Here is a 20,049-nt window from a genome sequence, read left to right as displayed (position 1 = left end):
AATGGAAGAAAGAATCTCTTTAGCAAATGGTGTTTGGAAAACTGGACAGTGACATGGAGAAGAATGAAACTGGACCACTTTCTTACACCAGACACAAAAGTAAATTCAAAATGGATGAAATACCTAAATGTGGACAGGAAGCCATCTAAATCCCACAGGAGAAAATAGATGGCAACCTCTTTGACCTCGGCTGCAGCAACTTCTTACTTGACATGTCTCTGGAGGCAAGAGAAATAAAAGCAAAAATGAAGTATTGAAACCTCATCAAGATAAAAACTTCTCCACAGCAAAGGAAACAATCAACAAAACTAAAAGGCAACTGAGGGAATGGGAGAAGACATTTGCAAATGGCATATTGGATAAAGGGTTGGTATCCAAAATCTATAAAGAACCTATCAAACTCAACACCCCAAAAATAAGTAATACAGTGAAGAAATGGGCAGAAGACATGAATAGACACTTCCAAAGAAGACAGCCAGATGGCTAACAGACATATGAAAGATGCTCAACATCGCTCATCATCAGGAAACCACTTTTAATCTTTGCAAGAACATTTAGGTACGTGGTTCCTGGGTCCAGCTCCAGAGAGGCAGGACTGTGTTGGAAGTACTTGCTGAATCCAGGAAAAGGAAATGGTTATTGCATAAATCATTCATTTGTTTATATTAGAAAAAAAAAGCCCAGCATTTTTTTTACCTGCTAAGTCCCTGGCAATGTTTGGAAATGTGATATATATGACAAACAAATAAGATATGTGAAAGACCAATATAAACATAGATTTTCACATACAAAGTAGAGTTACACTGTACACATGGAGAGATTCTAAAATTGATCTTATATGGTCAACATTACTCCTGAAAATTATGTCAGCAAATGTTTATGTTGGGGGCAGACATGGTATTCTTCCACAAGTCTAACACAGTTGATTTTCCTCTTTAACATTGGGGTATTTCACTGTATATTCAGCCTAGCATTAGATGTAGTAGTTGTTTTATATGCAAGAATTTGTTATACAAAATAATGCATGTTTAAACATTGAAGTCTTGGGGCGCCTGGGTGGCTCAGTTGGTTAAGCGTCCAACTTCCGCTCAGGTCATGATCTCGCGGTCAGTGAATTTGAGCCCTGCATCAGGCTCTGTGCTGACAGCTTGGAGCCTGGAGCCTGCTTCAGATTCTGTGTCTCCCCCTCTCTCCGCCCCTCCCCCGCTCACACTCTGTCTCTGTCTCTGTCTCTCTCTCAAAAATAAAATAAAATAAAATAAAATAAAATAAAATAAAATAAAATAAAATAATAAAAAAATAAAATAAAAAACATTAAAGTCTCAGGGTGGGAAGTTTTAAATTCAGAAGCAGAGATTCTCATTTTCCTCAGTAGGTAGGATAGCTGGTGGAATCACCTATGCTGTTTAAAGTGTCTCTCTGGGGCGCCTGGGTGGCTCAGTCGGTTGGGCGTCTGACTTCGGCTCAGGTCATGATCTCGCGGTCCGTGAGTTCGAGCCCCGCGTCGGGCTCTGTGCTGACAGCTCAGAGCCTGGAGCCTGTTTCCGATTCTGTGTCTCCCTCTATCTCTTACCTTCCCCCATTCATGCTCTGTCTTTCTCTGTCTCAAAAATGAATAAACGTTAAAAATAAAATAAAATAAAATAAAGTGTCTCTCTGATGTAAGGTTGAATAGACCCACTTAAAAAATAAAAGTATATGCAGGGTTTTACACTTGCTCTTAGGAAGAGTGTGCTGTTGCTGTGTTCCCTGCGTGTTATATCTGTCAGTCTCTGTGTTCCTAAGGGAAGAACTTTGAGGTAAATGGGGGAGAGGATCCAGTTCCCATTTCATAGATGATGAGACTACTACTCAGAGATGTTCATGGCTTATTCCAAGTCACAATTAATACATGGTAGAAATAAGACTCGGTATTTGGTGTTTTGATTCAAAATCTATTGGAGGTAAAAAAAATTATTATTATTATTATTATTACACAATATTTGCCATACTTTAAAAAAATCAGTGAAACTTGAACAATGGTTAGTGGATAAAAATGCCTCTGAGCACAAATAGAAGGAAAATATTCAAATAAGAAAAATGCCTAGAAAGTTATTTTTCACATTTTATATTTGACAGAACTTTGTCTAATTTAGAAAGGGTGACTAAGTTCTCATTTGATACAGATTTATACAGTAAGCGAGAACATATAAGATAGCTTGTAATAAACTATATTTGGGTGTTTACTAAGTGCCAGTAAATTCTTACATTCAACATGTTATTTAATCTTCACATCCTGGATTCAGATAAACGTCAATGTGATTAGCCTCTTGCAGCAGAGTTTGCTAGCTGTTCACCTCTTATTCTAGAACATACATTTCCCTTTTTTTCTTGCAGTGAAATGTGAGATATGAATGAATTCTAGACAAAATGGACACCATTCTGGGGAAAAGTTTACCTTTTCCATATTTTCTTTGACCTTCTGTGGGCTGGATGCAGATGATGATGAGGCCCTACTTAGATAATACAGCTGTAATGTGATGACAGGAGAAGATTGCAATAGTCATGATAGAGAATGAAAAAATGGTTGGAGCAACCATCTAACAGGTCACAAAGAGCACTCTGGTGTGCTGGCAATAATCTATTCTTGTATCCACTAGTGATTATAAGCTGCTAATTTTCTAATAATTGGTGAAGTGTAATTTTATAAAGTGTATAAATTTCACAATAAATTGTTTCCAAAATTTTGATTATAGCTCTCCATAAACGGAACATTAAGCTAATCCATAAGCAAAGATTGAGCATAAAGACCCAAGTAAATGGGAACAACCCTCAGAATATAGAATGACTCCCATAGAAAAGGACCACCATATGTAGGATAACACTTACAGAACAATATAGACGAGTCCGGGGCAGAGAACGTTCTCTCCACTAACCTGATGAAGAATTTCACCACTGTTTGTAGAAGGAGGAAAGTCAATGTACAATCCTGTTTTATAGATTTGTAGTATGTTATGCATCATTATGCTTAAGCTAATGGTATAATAAAGAGAGTGTAGCCCTCATTCCGTTTTATATCATTTCATTTTCCAAATCCTGTCCACTTTTTTCATAAAGTCTTTTCTTAAAGAACTTCTTTAGGCATTATCTTTTATATTTGTAATGAAAACCATTTGAAAATATAGAAATATAGCAATACTTAGGGATAGAGAAAAGACTGCCTCAGTCATTGGAAGTACTACAAAAGATAATGATTGCATCAGAATCAGGTATCACAATTGTGACTTAAGTTCAGAAGTGTTCAACAGTAAGTAATTTTGTGTTGAGTCTAGCATGTTGGATGACAGGATTTTATAATCTCACCTGTCTGGATAAGCACTGTTCCTGGAGATCAAGAGAGACCTGATACTCAGTTAAGTAAACACTGAATAAATTGTTGATCCTCAGTCTTTGTGTGTATATACTCCTAATGTAGTTTTTTTGGCTTTTTTCTTTCTATAAGTAGATCACAGTGTTAGAAAGGTGTTCAAAATAAATTAGTTGATTTCTTAAAGTGACAGTGACATGTGATGATGAAAAGGTGGTTAAAATGAATGCTTTGGCAGTTGCTGCTAGGAAAAATAAAGGTAAAAGAAACATGAAAAACTAGAACTAAAGGGACAGTTATGTTTAAAAAAAAAAAAAAGGTCAAGAACATCAGTGATCAGAACATCACTGATACTGAATTTGGGAAATGTATAAAGAGTAACATTTTTTTTGACAGAATTCTGACTTGAATCTATAGATTGAATTTCCCAAATTAGTAGTCTACTGAGGCAGAGATTCAGTGATATCTTTTCATTTCCTCTTTCATTACTCAGGCAAGAGCTTTCTGATAGCCTGACGTGTGTGTGTGTGTGTGTGTGCGCGCACACACACACACACACACACACACACACACACCACTTAATTAGTCCCTAAATTTCTAAAACCCTCACTTCTATCCCAATAAAAGCTTAAGTTATAGGTATTTGCACCAATGAATTGTTTATCATTGCATAGTGAAATAAGTTTGGAATTATAGCTCATAATGGAAATTGTTAACTGTGATAGGATTCTAAATACATGATAAGCAACTGTGGATTAAATAGAGCAGAGTTAAAAATTGTCTTTCACACCTCAGAACATTTGTTCTGTAATTGATGCAATTTTGACCCTGTCCCATTCTTTTCCCCTGCCTGGAATTGCTACTTCCCATTGGTATTATGCATTGGTCCTACCTTCCCAGGAATATTTTTTGACTCTTTAATACTAAGTGATGAGTCCCTTTTTGGCTGGCATCTCATTGGTGTTTATTGTACTATTGCATGTATCACATTGTATTATAAAAGTTTTTTACATTCATAATCTCAATAAAAAAGTGAAATTGGAAGTGGATTTTTCCCCATAAAATGAGTGGGTTTTTGCATAAAACAAGAACATACTCAAAAAGTATGGGAAAACAAAACCATATTTAAATGCCACCAGCTGTGTTCTAGGCACAAAAAGAAAATGGAGTTAAGTACGACTTTTCTCAGAACTCTAAGTAGTGTAGATACATACTCAGTGAGGATAGCGGATTGAGCTGATCTAGCAATCTGAGGGTCTTGTGAAACTGGTCTTATATGATCTGATAATTATGCTACTGAGTATTTACTCAAAGAATATGAAAATACTAATTTGAAAAGATACACGTATCTCTAAGTTTATAGCAGTATTATTTACAATAGTCAAATTATGGAAGCAGCCCAAGTGTCCATCGATAGATGAGTGGATAAGGAAGATATGTTATGTATACAAGGGAATATTATTCGGCCATAAAAAAGAATGAAATCTTGCCATTTGCCATGCCATGGAAGGATCTAGAGATTAAGCAAATAAGACAGAGAAAGACAAATACCATATGATTTCACTTATATGTAGAATTTAAAAAACAAAACACAGAGAGCAAGCAACAATCCCCAAAACAAAACTCTTAACTATAGACAACAAACAGATGGTTACCAGAGGGGAGGTGGGTGGGGGAAGGGGTGAAATAGGTGAAAGGGATTAAGAGTACACTTATCTTGATGAGCAGCAAATAATGTATAGAATTGTTGAATAACTCTATTGTACACTTGGAACTAATATAATGCTGTATGTTAACTATACTGGAATTAAAATTAAGAAAAAAGAAACTGATCTTGTTTGTTCAGGGAGGAAACCTACTGCTGTCGGTCAATCTGTACAGATACAAGACTTGTTGTCTTAGATGCCCTGGAGACAGATGTCCACTTTCATTCTTATGGGACCAGCTAGGTATAGTCCTGACATTTGCAGAGTTGCCAGACATTCATGTGCTGGCATGTCCATGCACAAGTCCATGTACAAATATACATTTATATTTAAATATGCACACACATACATAAAATCAATTGACGTGCTTATCATTCAAAAATAGCATTGGTGTCTAAACTCAAACCAGTGAATCTAAAATAATCTAAATGTGTTAGCCGGTTTTATATTTAAGTTGAGTGAGCATCAATGAATGGATACTTGATTGAAGAGTCTAAGCTCCCAACTATAGAATGTTCTGGGCATCTCTATCTGGAAATATCCGTATGCCTTACTGAAGTACAAGATTTTAAGGATGTAGCATTACTTTGTTAACTGTTATATCCTCAATTTCTAGTACCTCATGGATGCTCAACTAATATTCTTTAGCTAAATTAGTGGCTGAGCTAAATTAGTGGTATGCTGCTGTCATACGGTCATAGTGTCAGAGGAGTCTAGTGTGTGAGGTCAGCTTACTTGAGTTTTAATCTGGTGGCTTCATGATTTAATTCTTTCAGGTTAATTTTGCCTTGCACATTAGAATTATTTGACAGCTTTTAGTAAATACTGGTTCTTCAGGTTTAAGTAAGAGTTTTCTTAAAATAAAATATTCTATTTAAATAAATAAGCATTAGTAAAAACTTTGGAAGCTATGTAATGAAAAGATAAGAAACATGATTTTGAGTTTGATTTTTACTCAGACACCACTAAGTTTAACTATATCTGTTTTTTACCAATAAACTGAATTTCCATCTCTACATCATTGCTTAATTTTACTTTTTCCCCCCACTTAGCACTGATGTGGAACTGTTGTTATTATTTTAATTGGCAACCATATGATCAGATCTATATCTACACTTAGAATATATTTTGCCAAACCATAAGAACTTAAAAACTGAGAATAAACTGAGTGTTGATGGGGGGTGGGAGGGAGGGGAAAGTGGGTGATGGGCATTGAGGAGGGCATCTTTTGGGATGAGGACTGGGTGTTGTATGGAAACCAACTTGACAATAAATTTCATATTAAAAATATATTTTTTCAAAAATTTAACTTTCTGAGATAAATAAGGTTATGAGTGACTTCATCAAAATGAGGAAGGAATTTTTAAAAAAAACAAACCATACTTGATTTTTTTTCTTGTACCTCTATCTGTAATAAGTTTCATGAAAATATTGGCATATCGGGATATTTTCATAGGGAGTTGTGCTATGTACCTTCTAAAACCCAACCAGATTTATGGCCATGATTTTTCTCTCATTTCAAAATAGAAATATGTTATTTAACTAAAGAGTATCCCCCCCCCCATTTTTTCAGCTTTATTGAGATATAATTGATATGTAGCACTATATAAGTTTAAGGTGTACAGATTCAGGAGAGGTAGTCAAAGATATCAATTTAGGAAGATCCTGAACTCACCTCCTCCTGCAGACCCACTGAATCTACAGCTATATATGGAACAGTTTCCTCTGAGAAAGATTTGAAAACTGGCTGAGCAGCTCCTTCACATTGGCAAACAAGAAAAGGGCCACACAGAGGAGGGAAGGAGAAGCTGAGATGTGGTCTTGCTGTGAACCCCTGGCAAACTCACACCTCTCCCTGAGAAGAAGAGTGTTCATACCCCACCTCAGACACCCCAGCTTTTAAGACCTGCAGGTGAGAGGTGAGGCCCCAAACATCTGGCTTTGAAAACCAATGGAGCTCATGTCCATGAGACTCAAAGGCTATAGTGAACTGAGAAACATTTCTTAGAGGGCGTATGTGCAATTCACTCACCTCAGGGCCCCGTGCAGATGCAGCCATTTTAAAGTGCCAAGACTATATCTGAAAGACATTCATTTGCTAATGTTAATCATCAGATTAAGAGCCAGGGCTGTGTTGGGGTATTCTGTGGGGATTGAGGTGCTAGGTGGGTGCCATTTTTGTGCTCTCCCTCTATTTTGCTAAACCTGGTGGTCACCATTTGTTTTTACTCAGTGGGTGCCATTTTTGCATTCTCTCTCTGCTTTGATAAAGCTGTTGAGTGCCATCTTTTCTTTTTTTTTTTTAATACTAACCTTTTTTCTTCTTTAATTTTTCCCCCTCCTTGGCAAGTGTCTTCTTCACACTTTTATTCTCCCATACTCCACAGAGCCAGTATCTCCAGGAGGGAAGCTTTTACACACACCTGATGCCTGAGTTTTGTGGCTGCAGCCCAGGGGATGCCTTTTGATTGCCTGGCTCTGGAGGTCAAGGGAGCTTGCATCCCTGGATCCCATGGGATTGTAACAACTGGAGAGTCAGTTGGTAGTTCTTGGCAGACTACCACATGAAGGGCACTGCACAGAGAGCACATGGAAATATACCCTCAGTCTTTCTGAGAAAGAGGCTTTTTTGCTTTCCCTTGAGTGTTGGCCTGAGGGGCAGGCTTCTGGTCTGGCACACTTCCAGAAGCCTATGGAGGTCGTCTCAGGGAATGTAGGCTAGGGAGCCTCTCTCTGTCGTCTCCCTCTGCCTTGCTACAGCCCGCCAGTATCTTTTAGAAAGGATCTCATACACTGGTCTGGAGCCCAGATATTTGTAGCTATTTCCCAGGGGATGCCTCCATTGCCTGGGGAGAGATGAATTATGATAGTCTCTAGGAAAACCATCTGATATTAAACTGAAAGATGATCTACCAAATTGTTTTACTGAGGTAAAATTACTGATATATCGAGCACAGGCACAAATAATTATGATTATTTTAACATTGCTTATAGTGGAAAATCTGGAAAAATAGTGAAGTTATACTAAGATGAAATGATTGGGTAAGTTATAATATACCCACAGCAGAATATTGGGGACATAGTAATGAATTAATGAAGTATCATCAAATGACAAAAACAAGAGATTTAAAATTATATGGGGCGCCTGGGTGGCGCAGTCGGTTAAGCGTCCGACTTCAGCCAGGTCACGATCTCGCAGTCCGTGAGTTCGAGCCCCGCGTCGGGCTCTGGGCTGATGGCTCAGAGCCTGGAGCCTGTTTCCGATTCTGTGTCTCCCACTCTCTCTGCCCCTCCCCCGTTCGTGCTCTGTCTCTCTCTGTCCCAAAAATAAATAAACGTTGAAAAAAAAATTAAAAAAAAAAAATAAAATAAAAAATAAAATTATGTACCTTGGGGCAAGGTACATAAACTCCATGCAAATCCTGCTTGGGATTCTCTCTCTCTCTCTCTCTCTCTCTCTCTCTCTCCTCTCTCTCTGCCCCTCCCCCATTGACACTTGCTCTCTCTCTTGCTCTCTCTCTCTCAAAAACAAATAAATAGAGAAAAATATATACTTTGTAATCACTTAAAAACGCTTAGAAATGTATTTGGTTATGTGAGCAAGTAGGAAAATATGGTAAGGTGTGTGCTAGGTTATACACAGGAATAACTGAGTGATGGAAGGGAGCCAAGACAGGAGAAGTGCTAAGAAAAAAAGGAAAATGAAGTGATTTGTTTTAAAACATGAATGATCCTGTGAGTCATAATGGGAAAATTACATATGTATAGGAGACTGTGTGTGTGCATGTAATATATTTTTTGAAAGGTATTTCTTTTTTTAAATTTTTTGAACATTTTAATTTATTTTTTAGAGACAGAGCACGAGTCAGGGAGGGGTAGAGAGAGAGAGGGAGACACAGAATCCGAAGCAGGCTCCAGGCTCTGAGCTGTCAGCACAGAGCCCGACGTGGGGCTCGAACTCACAAACCGTGAGATCATGACCTGAGCCGAAGTCAGATGCTTAACCAACTGAGCCACCCAGGCACCCCCAAAATGTTTTGATTACTTCTTTTCATCCTTTCTTTTTTAAGGCTTAGTATTATCTTTCTGGTAGCAGCTTTATTGATGATTCACACATTTAAATTAAACAGTTTATGCTTTACTCACAGAGTTGTGCAACCATTGCCACAACATATTTGGGGACCTTTCCACCATTCCCATAGCTGCCAGTCTCCTATTCCTCACCCCAATCTAGGCAACCCCCAATCTAATTTCTGTCTCTATAGATCTTAAATGCTCTGGATAGTCCATGCAAACAGAATAATACAATACGTGGTCTTTTGTGACCAGCTTTTCTTACTTGGCTTACTCTTTCCAAAGTGCCTCCATATTGTAAATTGTAAAGTCACTTTGTTTCTTTTCTTTTTTCGCTAAGTAATACTCCATTATGTGCATACACTGCATTTTGTGGTATAAATTTTGTTGAATTCCAACTCATCTATTTTTTTCTTTTGTCTTATGTGCTGTAGGTGTCATATTTAAGAAGCCACTGCCTTAATCCAAGGTCACAGAGACTTACTCAGATATTTTCTTCTGTGAGTTTTATGATACTACTTCTTACATTTATATCTATGATTTATTTGGAATTAATTTTGCTTCTTGCGTGAGATAGGAGTCCAATTTCATTTCTCTAAATGTCAACATCTACTTTGTTGAAGAGATTATTGGCTCTCCATAGAACATCTTGGCATCCATGTTGAAAATCAAGTGATTATCAGTGTGAGAGTTGTTTTTGCATTCTCTTCATGGAAATATATGTATATATGCACCTGTCATGAATTTAAATGAAATCAATTTATCTCTATACTCTAATTCTTTGGTTTTCCTTCACACGTCACTTGTCTGAGTTCTTTATTACATTTGCATTTAGGCCTTTTTATTTCACCTGTTTAATAGTTAAAAACAAAGGGATGGGTGGTCTTAGAATGCTTTCAAGCTACTATATGGATTAATTTTGATTACCCAGAGCCATAATATTGAAGATGGGGAGGAATAAGGAACAGCTTTAATTTTTTTTCTCTCCTTGAATTAACCATACTTTGAACAACTGCTTCTTTTATCTCCTAACACTCCTCTAAAGAATTTAAATACTATCTATAATCACAGTGCCTTGCATTAGATTTCCAGAACTTGTTCATTTTCTCACTGAAAGTTTATCACTTTCAACAACAAGCCAGTTCCCCACCCCCCACCCCCCCGCCCCACCTTCCCAGTCCCTGGTAACCACCTTTCTACTCTTTCTATGAGTCTGGCTTTTTAATTTTTAAAATTATTTTTACATGTTTATTTATTTATTTTGAGAGAGAGTGTGTGTGGGTGTGGGAAAGGAGCAGGGAGAGAGAGGGAGAGAAAGAATCTCAAGCAGGCTCTGAGCTGTCACTGCAGAGCCTGACTTGGGGCTCCAACTCATGACCCTGAGATCATGAGCTGAAATCAAGAGTTGGATGCTTAACTGACAGAGCCACCCAGATGCCCCAAGTCTGGATTTTTTAGATTCCACATACAAGTGATATCATGTAGTATTTGTCTTTCTCTGCCTGATTTATTTCACTTAAGAAATTTCCTCTTGGACCATCTGTGGTGTAGTAAATGGCCGAGTTTTGTTATTTCTCATGGCTGAATAATATTCCATTATATGTATGCCACATACTTGCAATTTACTGAGAAAGTAGGTCTTAAAAATTCTCACCACAAAAAGGATATGGTAATTATGTAACTTGATGAAGGTGTTAGTTAATACGGCTGTGGTAATCATATGGCAATATTCATTTATCAAATAAACACATTGTACACCTTAAGGCTACACAGTACTATATGTCAATTCCATCTCAATAAATCTTGAAATGAATTCAAATTCTTCTCACATTGAGATAAAGAGAAGTGAAAGGAGAATGCAAAATAGTTACCAAAATTTTCTTCCACCATATTAAAATGTATATAGTATTTTGTAGTTTTAAAAGTGAGACTAATATGTATATAGCAAGGATCTTAATTTGACTTTTATTTTTTTGAGTTTATCTATTTATTTTGAGAGAAAGAGAGAGAGAGAGAGAGAGAGAGAGAGAGAGAGAGAGAGAGACTGTGTGTGTGTGAACAGAGGAGGGGCAGAGAGAGAGGGGGAGAATCCCAAGCAGGCTCTGCACTATTAGCCTGATGGGGGGCTCAATCCCATGAACCATGAGATCATGACCTGAGCTGAAATCAAGAGTTGGAATCTCAACAGACTGAACCACCCAGGTGCTCCTTAATTTGACTTTTAAAAATATTCACTCATATGTGGAATTTAAGAAACAAAACAAATGAACTTAGCAGGAAAAAAAAAAAGAGGACAACCAAGAAACAGATTCTTAATTACAGAGAACAAACTGATGGTTCCCAGAGGGCAGGTGAGCAGGGAGATTGGTTAGTTGATGGGGATTAAGGAGGGCACTTGTTGTGATAAGCACCAGGTGTTGTATGTAAGTATTGAGTCACTAAATTCTATACCTGAAACTAAATTTACTGTATGTTTACTGTGAGTAACTACATGTTAACTAACTGGAAATTAAATAAAAACTTGGAAAGAAAGAAGAAAAAATATTATTAAAGCCCTCCTGGGATATTCCTTACAGCATTTTTTTTTCTTTTAAATTGACTTGAGTGTTCTCTAAGATAAAAGTCCCCATCAGAGGAGCTGTTTACTTAGATTATTGCTCAAACATTTCCAATTGATAGGGACGTACTTGGACCACATAACTCTATACCCTAATTCATAGGGAGAAGTAAAACAGATTAATCTTTCAAAATGTTATAGTGTTGGTACAAAAGAAAATTCTTATTTTTAGGACAATTGTAATTGTAAGAAGTCTCTCCCCTAAAGACCCAGTGTGCCTTTTCTCTTTTACTATGATTTATGATCTAAATTGTGTGGAAAATTTGTGAACTAGAAAAATCTCAGAGGCAGCACACCTTTCCCTAGAAGGGTCATTGATAGGAGAGTTGATACCCAAAATAGGGTAAACCCCAGATTGCTGCCCTTCTCTTTGAATAATACACGTGGTGTCATGTAGGGTTTGCTAGGACACATTTATGCGTTCTATTATCCAGAAATGCAATTGTTCATTCCCTTTTCACCAGGATTTTAATACTTTTGATCTGCTCAGAAACTTTATATTGTCACAGTATTTGGGTACAGGAAAGAGCAGCTCTCATTCATGGCTACTTGGTTTGGAGCAGGGGGTGGGAATTAAATGCACTGGTCACACAAGTCATGGATTGGTAGGTCGTTTTTCTGCCTCTTCATTTTTACTCGGGATCCAAGAGAAAGACAAAGTCAGGCCATCCAGCTCTTAATAGTAACTTCCATTTTCAGTTTTATAGTTACACTGTCTTTGAGATGGGGAGCTTTGGTTTTTATAAGAATGCCCATGAAGAAAGCCTTATGTCTCCTTTTTAATGCCACAGCTAGTGGAGTCTTCTAGTAGAATTTCTATCTAGTCTTATTTCATATAATTAATAATCTACTTTTTTTTTTACCTTGGATCCTTTTCCAAAACATTGCATCTTGAATTTCCTTCTCTCTCTCTTTTTTAAACCTAATTTTGTGAGTGTAAAAGTTTCAAAATCATATGTGTGATGTTGGAAAGATCCTATAAACATGGACCTTAGATACAGATCTTAGATCATGGATTTAGAGAATGAAGAAAGACCTTTAAAGTGAAGTCTGCTATAGACTGAATGTGGCTTCCTTAAATTCCTATGTTGAAACTTAATCCTTAGTGTGATGGTATTAGGAGGTGAGAATTTGGTAGTTGATTAGGTCATAAGGGTGGAGCCTTCATGAATGGGAACAATGCCCTTATAGAAAAGATAGCAGAGAGTACCCTTTTTCCTTTGGTCATGTGAGGACAGAGCAAGAATACAGCGGCCTATGAACCAGGAAGAGGTACCTCACCAGAGATGGAATATCCTGGGGCCTTGATCTTGCACTTCCCTGATTCCAGAGCTGTGTGAAATAAATTTCTCTTATTTATAAGCCACCAATCCATGGATTTGTTATAGCAGCCAAAACAGGCTAGCACAATGCCTGAGTGATCTTTTCCATCTTTCTCCCTCTAGAATTGTCATGAAAAAAAATTCCATAATTGTGGGAGCACAAGTCATTGTTTTATGTTTGCAGCCACTTACTTTGAGCAGTTTACACATTTGAAGAAACTCAGAGTCCGATGCTTTTTTTACTACTGAGGGAATCCCCTCTATATGAGTAAATAAATGATGCCCTTCTGCCCTTCTCTCCTACTAAATATAAGTGTGTGTGTAAATATATGCTTTTATGTATTCATCAGATGAATAAGAATTCAGAATTCATCATACTAGCTTCTAATTTTCTTATAGTGTCTTTGTCTGGACTTGACATCAAGGTAATGCTGGCCTCATAAAATGGATTTGAAAGTCTACCCTGTTCTTTAATGTTATGGGAGAGTTGAGAAGGACTGTGCTACTTCTTTAAATGTTTGGTAGAATTTCTACTTGAAGCTTGGATTTTCATTGTTGGGAAATTTTAGAGTATTGATTTAATCACATGTCAGTGACAGTTCTGTTCAGAAATTCTATGTATTCATGATTCATTTTTGGTAGGTCGTATGTTTCTACAAATTTATCCATTTCTTTGAGATTATCCACTTTTTGGTGAATAAATGTTCATATATTCTTCTTTTTCTTTTTCTTTCTGTGGCACCCATTGTATTGTCTCCTCTTTCATTTCTTATTTTACTTACCTGAGTCTTCTCTCTTCTTTTTTTTTTTTTAATGTTTGAAGGAGACAAATAGAGAGAGAGAGAGAAAGTGGAGGGAGAGGGAGAGAGAGAGGGAGACACAGAATCCAAAGCAGGCTCCAGACTCAACTGTCAGCACAGAGCTGGACGCGGGGCTCAAACCTACAAACCAGGAGATCATGACCTGAGCTGAAGTCAGACACTTAACTGACTGAGCCACCCAGGCGCCCCTCTCTTCTTTCTTATTTAGACTTGCTAAAGGCTTGTCAATTTTACCTTTTAAAACTGCTCTCATTTTCATGCTTTACTATGATTTTCTATTTTCTATTTGATATATTTCTGGTTTTGTTCTTTTCTTCCCAATTCTTTGAGGTATAAAGCCAGGTAATTTATTTGAGTCTCTCTTCTTTTATAATATATGTGTTATCATAACAGAGTTCCCCTTTGGTATATATGTGTAAGCCTAACACACACCCTCACATATTTTCCTATTTATTGATATGCTCGAATACATTGATAGGGGCTGTAGACTTGATTTAAGGAAATATTTCTGACATCTTGCTTTTGTCATTTAAAGATACTTTATTGAATACATACATGTATTTTGTGTCTATTAACATTTTTAGTGATATCTATTTTTTGATACTTTTGTCTACTAACTTTTGTATCAAAACTGAAAGAACATTACCCCCCAAATGTTTTTTTAAACACTTTATTTATTTTTGAGAGACAGAGACAGAGTGCAAGTGGGGGAGGGGCAGAGAGAGAGGGAGACACGGAATCCAAAGCAGTACTCAGGCTCTGAGCTGTTAGCACAGAGCTGGATACAGGGCTCAAACCCACCAACTGTGAGATCATGACCTGAGCTGAAGTTGGATGCTCAACCAACTGAGCCACAAGGCAGCCCATGCCCACCACTTTTACAATACAATATTCTGTACTATGTGTTTACCTTTATCAATTTGTTTTAGACTTTCTTAGGCTAATGTGATGTTGTTTAGTGTCCTTTCTTTTCTCTTTTCTTTTAAAAGGTGTTTACATATATATATATATATATAGAGAGAGAGAGAGAGAGAGAGAGAGAGAGAGAGAGAGAGATCAGGGAAGGGGCGGAAAGAGAAGGAGAGAATCCCAAGCAGACTCCACACTGTCCGTGCAGGGCTTGAACTCAGGAACTGTGAGATCATGACCTGAGCCAAAATCAAGAGTCAGATGCTTTAACTGAAGCCACCCAGACACCCCCAGTGTCCTTTCTTTTCAGCTTGAAGAATTCTCTTTCACATTTCTTATGAGGCAGGTTTAGTGGTGATGAATCTTTTCAGCTGTTGTTTGAGGAAAAATTTTCTCTTTCTTTTGGAAGGATACTTTTGCTATTTACAGTATTCTTGGTTGCCCACCCCCCCCCCGCCTTTTTTTTTTTTTTTTCTTTCAGCACATTGAATAGATCTTCCCATTCCCTTCTGACCTGCAAGATTTCTGCTGAAATCCATTGAACTCTGCTGGAAAATTCACGGATATTCTTATGGGGGGTTTCACTGTATGGGATAAGTTGCATTTCTCTTGCTGCTTTCAAAATTCTGTCTTTGATTTTTCAATAATTTTGAATATAGTGTGTCCAGGTGTGGATTTCTTTGCAGTCATCTTTTTTTTGGTCAGGAGGATCCTTTTTGTTTCCTGGATCTGGATGTTCATTTCTTTCTACGGATTTGGGGGGTTTTAAGCCATTTTTACTTTGAGAAATCTTTCAGGTTATTTCTCATCTCTTTTTTTTTTTTTTTTTTGGATCCCTAAAATACATATATTTGTCCAACTGGTACAGTCCAATAATTCTCTTATTTTATTTGATATTTTTAATTCTTTCTTCATTTGATACTTTGATGACTAATTTCACATGACTTTTTTTTTTTAATTCTGTGATATTTTCTTTTGTGTGACCTTGTCTGCTGTTTTAGCCTCCTAGTAATTTTTCCAGTTCAGTGATTTTTTTTCTTCAGCCTCATTATTTCTGCTTGGTATTCTTTAGAGTTTTCTGTCTCTTGGTTGACATTCTTACTTTTTTCACGTATTGCTCTCTGACTGCAGTGAGCATTTTTATGATAGCTGTTTTGAATTCTCTGTCAGATAAACGATGTATTTCCATTTCATTAGGGACAGTTTCTGGAGATTTATGTTGTTTTTTCTGGGAAATACTTAGACTCTCTGGGCTTGTGTCTGGACATTAGACAAAATGTCCACCTATCCTAATCTTCATGGTCTAGCCTTGTGCTAGAGAAGACCCACACAAAAAGCCTGGCCAGATAGTGAGAGCCTCTTACAGTCCATGTCAGTCTGTCCCACTTTCTTTGTTCTTTTTTGCTTCATTGCTTCTGGAGTATGTCAGTTCCCATCAGCACTCTAAAACAAGCAAGGCTGAAGTCGGTTCCTCAGGCAGCCCCCTAATAAGTTGGGTCATTAGATACATGGTTAGAGGAAGAGTTCTTTACTGCTAGCTCTGGGCTGAGTCAGCAGGGCGTGTGTATGTGGGGGCAGAGGGCTATTGTGAGTTCTAGCCCAAATTTCTCTCTCTGTCCTCTGTCACCTGTGCAGCTAAACTATGCCATGGCCCACGGCTCCTCACCTTTCTGAAACATGCCTAACATAAGCTAGTCTTATGGAAATCTCCTAAAAAACTTGAGGCTTTGGATGTATGGTGCACCTCTTCCCTTTCCCAGGGAGTAGCTGGGAGCTGAGTGATTTTGTCAGAATCACATGTGCTATGCCAAGATAGGTATTATGACAAAAGGGTATCTTGAATTTCCCTAACAGCTTCAATATGCCTGGTTTCATGCATGAATTGGGTAAGGGACCTTCTTAACCAGTTTCCAGATTTTTTTACAAAAAGGAATCTGTACATAAGTTGTTTTTTGAATCAGTGTGTCGTGTGGAGAAGTAGAGATTAAGGCTTCCAGCTTGCATAATTGGAAATGGGAATTTATTTTTGGCTTTTCCTTGAGGGGTCATACAGTCTCTACAGGGAAGAGAAAACTTGAGCAGATTATTGAGTCCTTGAGGCACCGAATATGGATTCTGGTCCAGGGTGTATATACAATCCCCATGGTTTCTGATTACACTTAGAAATTTTCCTTGGGGAACACACTGAGCAAGCTTCTGCCTTGTTTATAACTACCATTATATAGTTACACTCACATTAAATCTTCTGTGACTTACCAAGTGGCAAAAATGATAACAATAAAGACTGTTTTTGTCTTCTGTTTGAGGGAACTAAAAGTCAAAATCAGAAATTAAGATCTATAGTTCTAAAAGATTTCCAGGACATATCAGCAATTAAGTGTGGGCTGAATTCTCTTTGAATCAAAAGAACCAAATCCTCAGAGCCGGAAATTGCCCTTCCATGACAATGGGGATAATAACAATGATAAGGAAGCACCAATGTTTTCTGGCCTAAGGTGGGTGAGCTTCTGAATTTCAGCTTAAGCATGTCCTCCTTTTTTGAGATGGAAACCTGAGGATCTAAGATATGCCACTATCTTTCCCAGTTTTGCAGTCCTGAGACTCAAGTAAAATTGGCAGAAAAATCTGTCCGGAGCAGGGAATGTTTAGAGATGTTGTAAGGGCTGGTCAAGGAATGCGTTCTGTGAGTCAGTAAGTTTCTTCTCCATGGGCAAAACTTGCTGCTACTCCAGATTTGAGGCTTTTACTCTGTGACATTGGGCAGTAACTTCTTGTAGACTGGTCCCTTAGTTTTGGATTAGAAACAGTCTAGTTGGTTTCCACCACACCAAGTCTAATCTGCATTAGAGGCCAGCTCCAGGTTGCAGCTTCAATTTTTACTGGTGAAGAGAGGGCTTATGTGAATGAAAATGAGAAGAAAGAAGGATAATTGTGTCCTCACGTAAACTTCTTCTCCATAAGGGAGAAGGTATTTCCCATAGTTATGTTTACATTTAGCAACATTGCTCTTCACTCTATAGGCTAAGATTTGACATTCTTTGTTACTTAGCTTGCAAAGACTAATAAGGGGAAGCCGGAGTCACTCAGTATCATGATAATGGCAGTGGAGTCTTGGGTCCAGGTTGGGCTAGTCTCAGACCTTCTCCATGCATATACTGCATTTGGGAAGGGAGACATGGTGAGAAAAGCTGAGTTTTTCTCTTTGTACCTTTTTTCTTCTGTGCTCACAGATCCCTTTAGAGAAGATGGCTCCTGGAAATGGTTCTTTTGTGACTGAATTCATTCTGGTGGGGCTAACAGACCTACCAGATCTCCAGCTCCCCCTGTTCTGCCTGTTTCTAGTCATGTATGTGGTCACTGTGTTAGGAAATTCGGGCTTGATAACTCTACTTGGACTGAATTCACACCTACACACCCCAATGTACTTTTTTCTCTTCAATTTGTCCTTCATAGACCTCTGCTATTCCTCTGTGTTTACACCCAAAATGCTGACTAACTTTGTATCAAAGAAAAATATTATCTCCTACAGGGGGTGCATGACCCAGCTTTACTTTTTCTGTTTTTTTGCTATTTCTGAATGCTATGTGTTGACATCAATGGCCTATGATCGCTATGTGGCCATCTGTAACCCACTTTTGTATAATGTTGTCATGTGCCCTAAAGTGTGTTCCAGCCTTATGCTTGGTTCATATTTGATGGCATTTTCGGGTGCTGTGGCTCACACAGGAAGCATGCTGAGACTGACCTTCTGTGATGCAAACACCATCAACCATTATTTGTGTGACATTCTCCCCCTTTTCCAGCTCTCCTGCACAAGCACCTACGTGAATGAGCTGGTGGTTTTCATCGTGGTGGGCATCAACATCATTGTGCCCAGTGTCACCATCTTTGTGTCTTATGGTTGCATCCTCTCCAGCATCCTCCGCATCAGTTCCACCGAGGGCAGGTCCAAAGCGTTCAGCACCTGCAGTTCCCACATAATTGCTGTTTCCTTGTTCTTTGGATCATGTGCATTTATGTATCTTAAACCATCTTCTGCTGGGTCTATGGATGAGGGGAAAATCTCTTCTGTCTTTTATACCAATGTGGTTCCCATGATGAACCCTTTAATCTATAGTTTAAGAAACAAAGATGTTAAACTTGCCCTGAGGAAAGTCCTGAGTAGGAGATACTTATAATCAGAAACTGTATCTCTCAGTGCAGTTAGTTACACAACGGGGAGATTTTATGTTTAATGAAAACGTTTTTTGCAGTAGCCTTCTTAGTCTATTTTTTTCTTAACATGTTAAAGGAAATTTGAGTCTTCTCTCTATAATTTACTTCCGGTCTTTATCACTAGGTCTTTTTTTTTCTTCATCATTTGTACAATGTCTTTACTTTTTTCCTGTTTAGCAACAATATTAAATAAGAAATGTATTATCTGACTTTTTAAAGTTTTTCATTTTGAACTCCTTTTTTCCACTCGAAAAAGATGAATGGTCTCCAGATTATTGAATTGGAGAACAATAGACTGACACTGTACCATTGGGATTGTTCTTATCTGCCACATGCTATTAGAAGCATAAATCACCTACTGTGTATATACTCTTGTTTCTTTCCTCTGATTGGCAAGAATATGTCTTTTTCAATGGGAGAAATCGAAGTTTCCTGAAAGACTATTATATTTAATCTATTTTGCATCTGTAAACATTTTACAGCAGGTTTCTTTTGGCAGAGTTTGTTTTCTTTTTTCTTTTCTTTTTTTACTTTTATACAGTCAAAGTAGCACATACTGATCAACAAAAGATATTTACTCTATGAATGGGGAAGTGAAGCTCAGAATAGTTAATGATTCATCAAAAGTCACACAGCTTAACAAAGACAAGATCTAGAGTATCCTCATAGTCTTCTGATTTCAAGTCTAGAACTCTTTGTAGTATGCTTTGCTTCTACCTTATTATTTTCACTTCGGTGAACAAGGACTATGAGAAAAGATTTCTAGTTTAAAGGTTGATTCTGCTTTGTTCCATGCTGGGTATTACATGAATTTCTCTCATGCTGGGCATTACAGTTTTTGTTCTTTGTTTAGGAAAACAGGTTCTTGCTTCTTGTTGAGAAAGAGAGGGCCCTTTGGGGAGATGATTGGCTCAAGTAAGGATGTTACTTATGGACAAATTTAACCACTCTATTTGGTTACATCAAAAACCTGGCATCAAGTACTACAGAATAAGGTAGTTTGTACACAATACAGTATAGAATAAATTTTTTTTTAAAA

At 37.6% G+C, this 20,049-nt stretch overlaps 1 protein-coding gene across 1 annotated transcript; it reads left to right on the top strand.

Moving 5' to 3' along the window:
* The first annotated feature begins 18,031 nt into the window (after positions 1-18,031).
* On the top strand, positions 18,032-18,973 carry LOC123600851 (olfactory receptor 8B3-like). The gene has a single exon (XM_045483281.1). It carries the CDS (start codon positions 18,041-18,043, stop codon positions 18,971-18,973), a length of 933 nt encoding a protein of 310 aa, XP_045339237.1. The 5' UTR covers positions 18,032-18,040.
* The last annotated feature ends 1,076 nt before the right edge of the window (positions 18,974-20,049 follow it).

Source organism: Leopardus geoffroyi, chromosome D1, assembly GCF_018350155.1.
Source record: "Leopardus geoffroyi isolate Oge1 chromosome D1, O.geoffroyi_Oge1_pat1.0, whole genome shotgun sequence".
Taxonomy (NCBI): Eukaryota; Metazoa; Chordata; class Mammalia; order Carnivora; family Felidae; genus Leopardus; species Leopardus geoffroyi.
The sequence above is the reverse complement of the archived record's forward strand: the minus strand, read 5'-3'. Positions and strand labels throughout refer to the sequence as shown.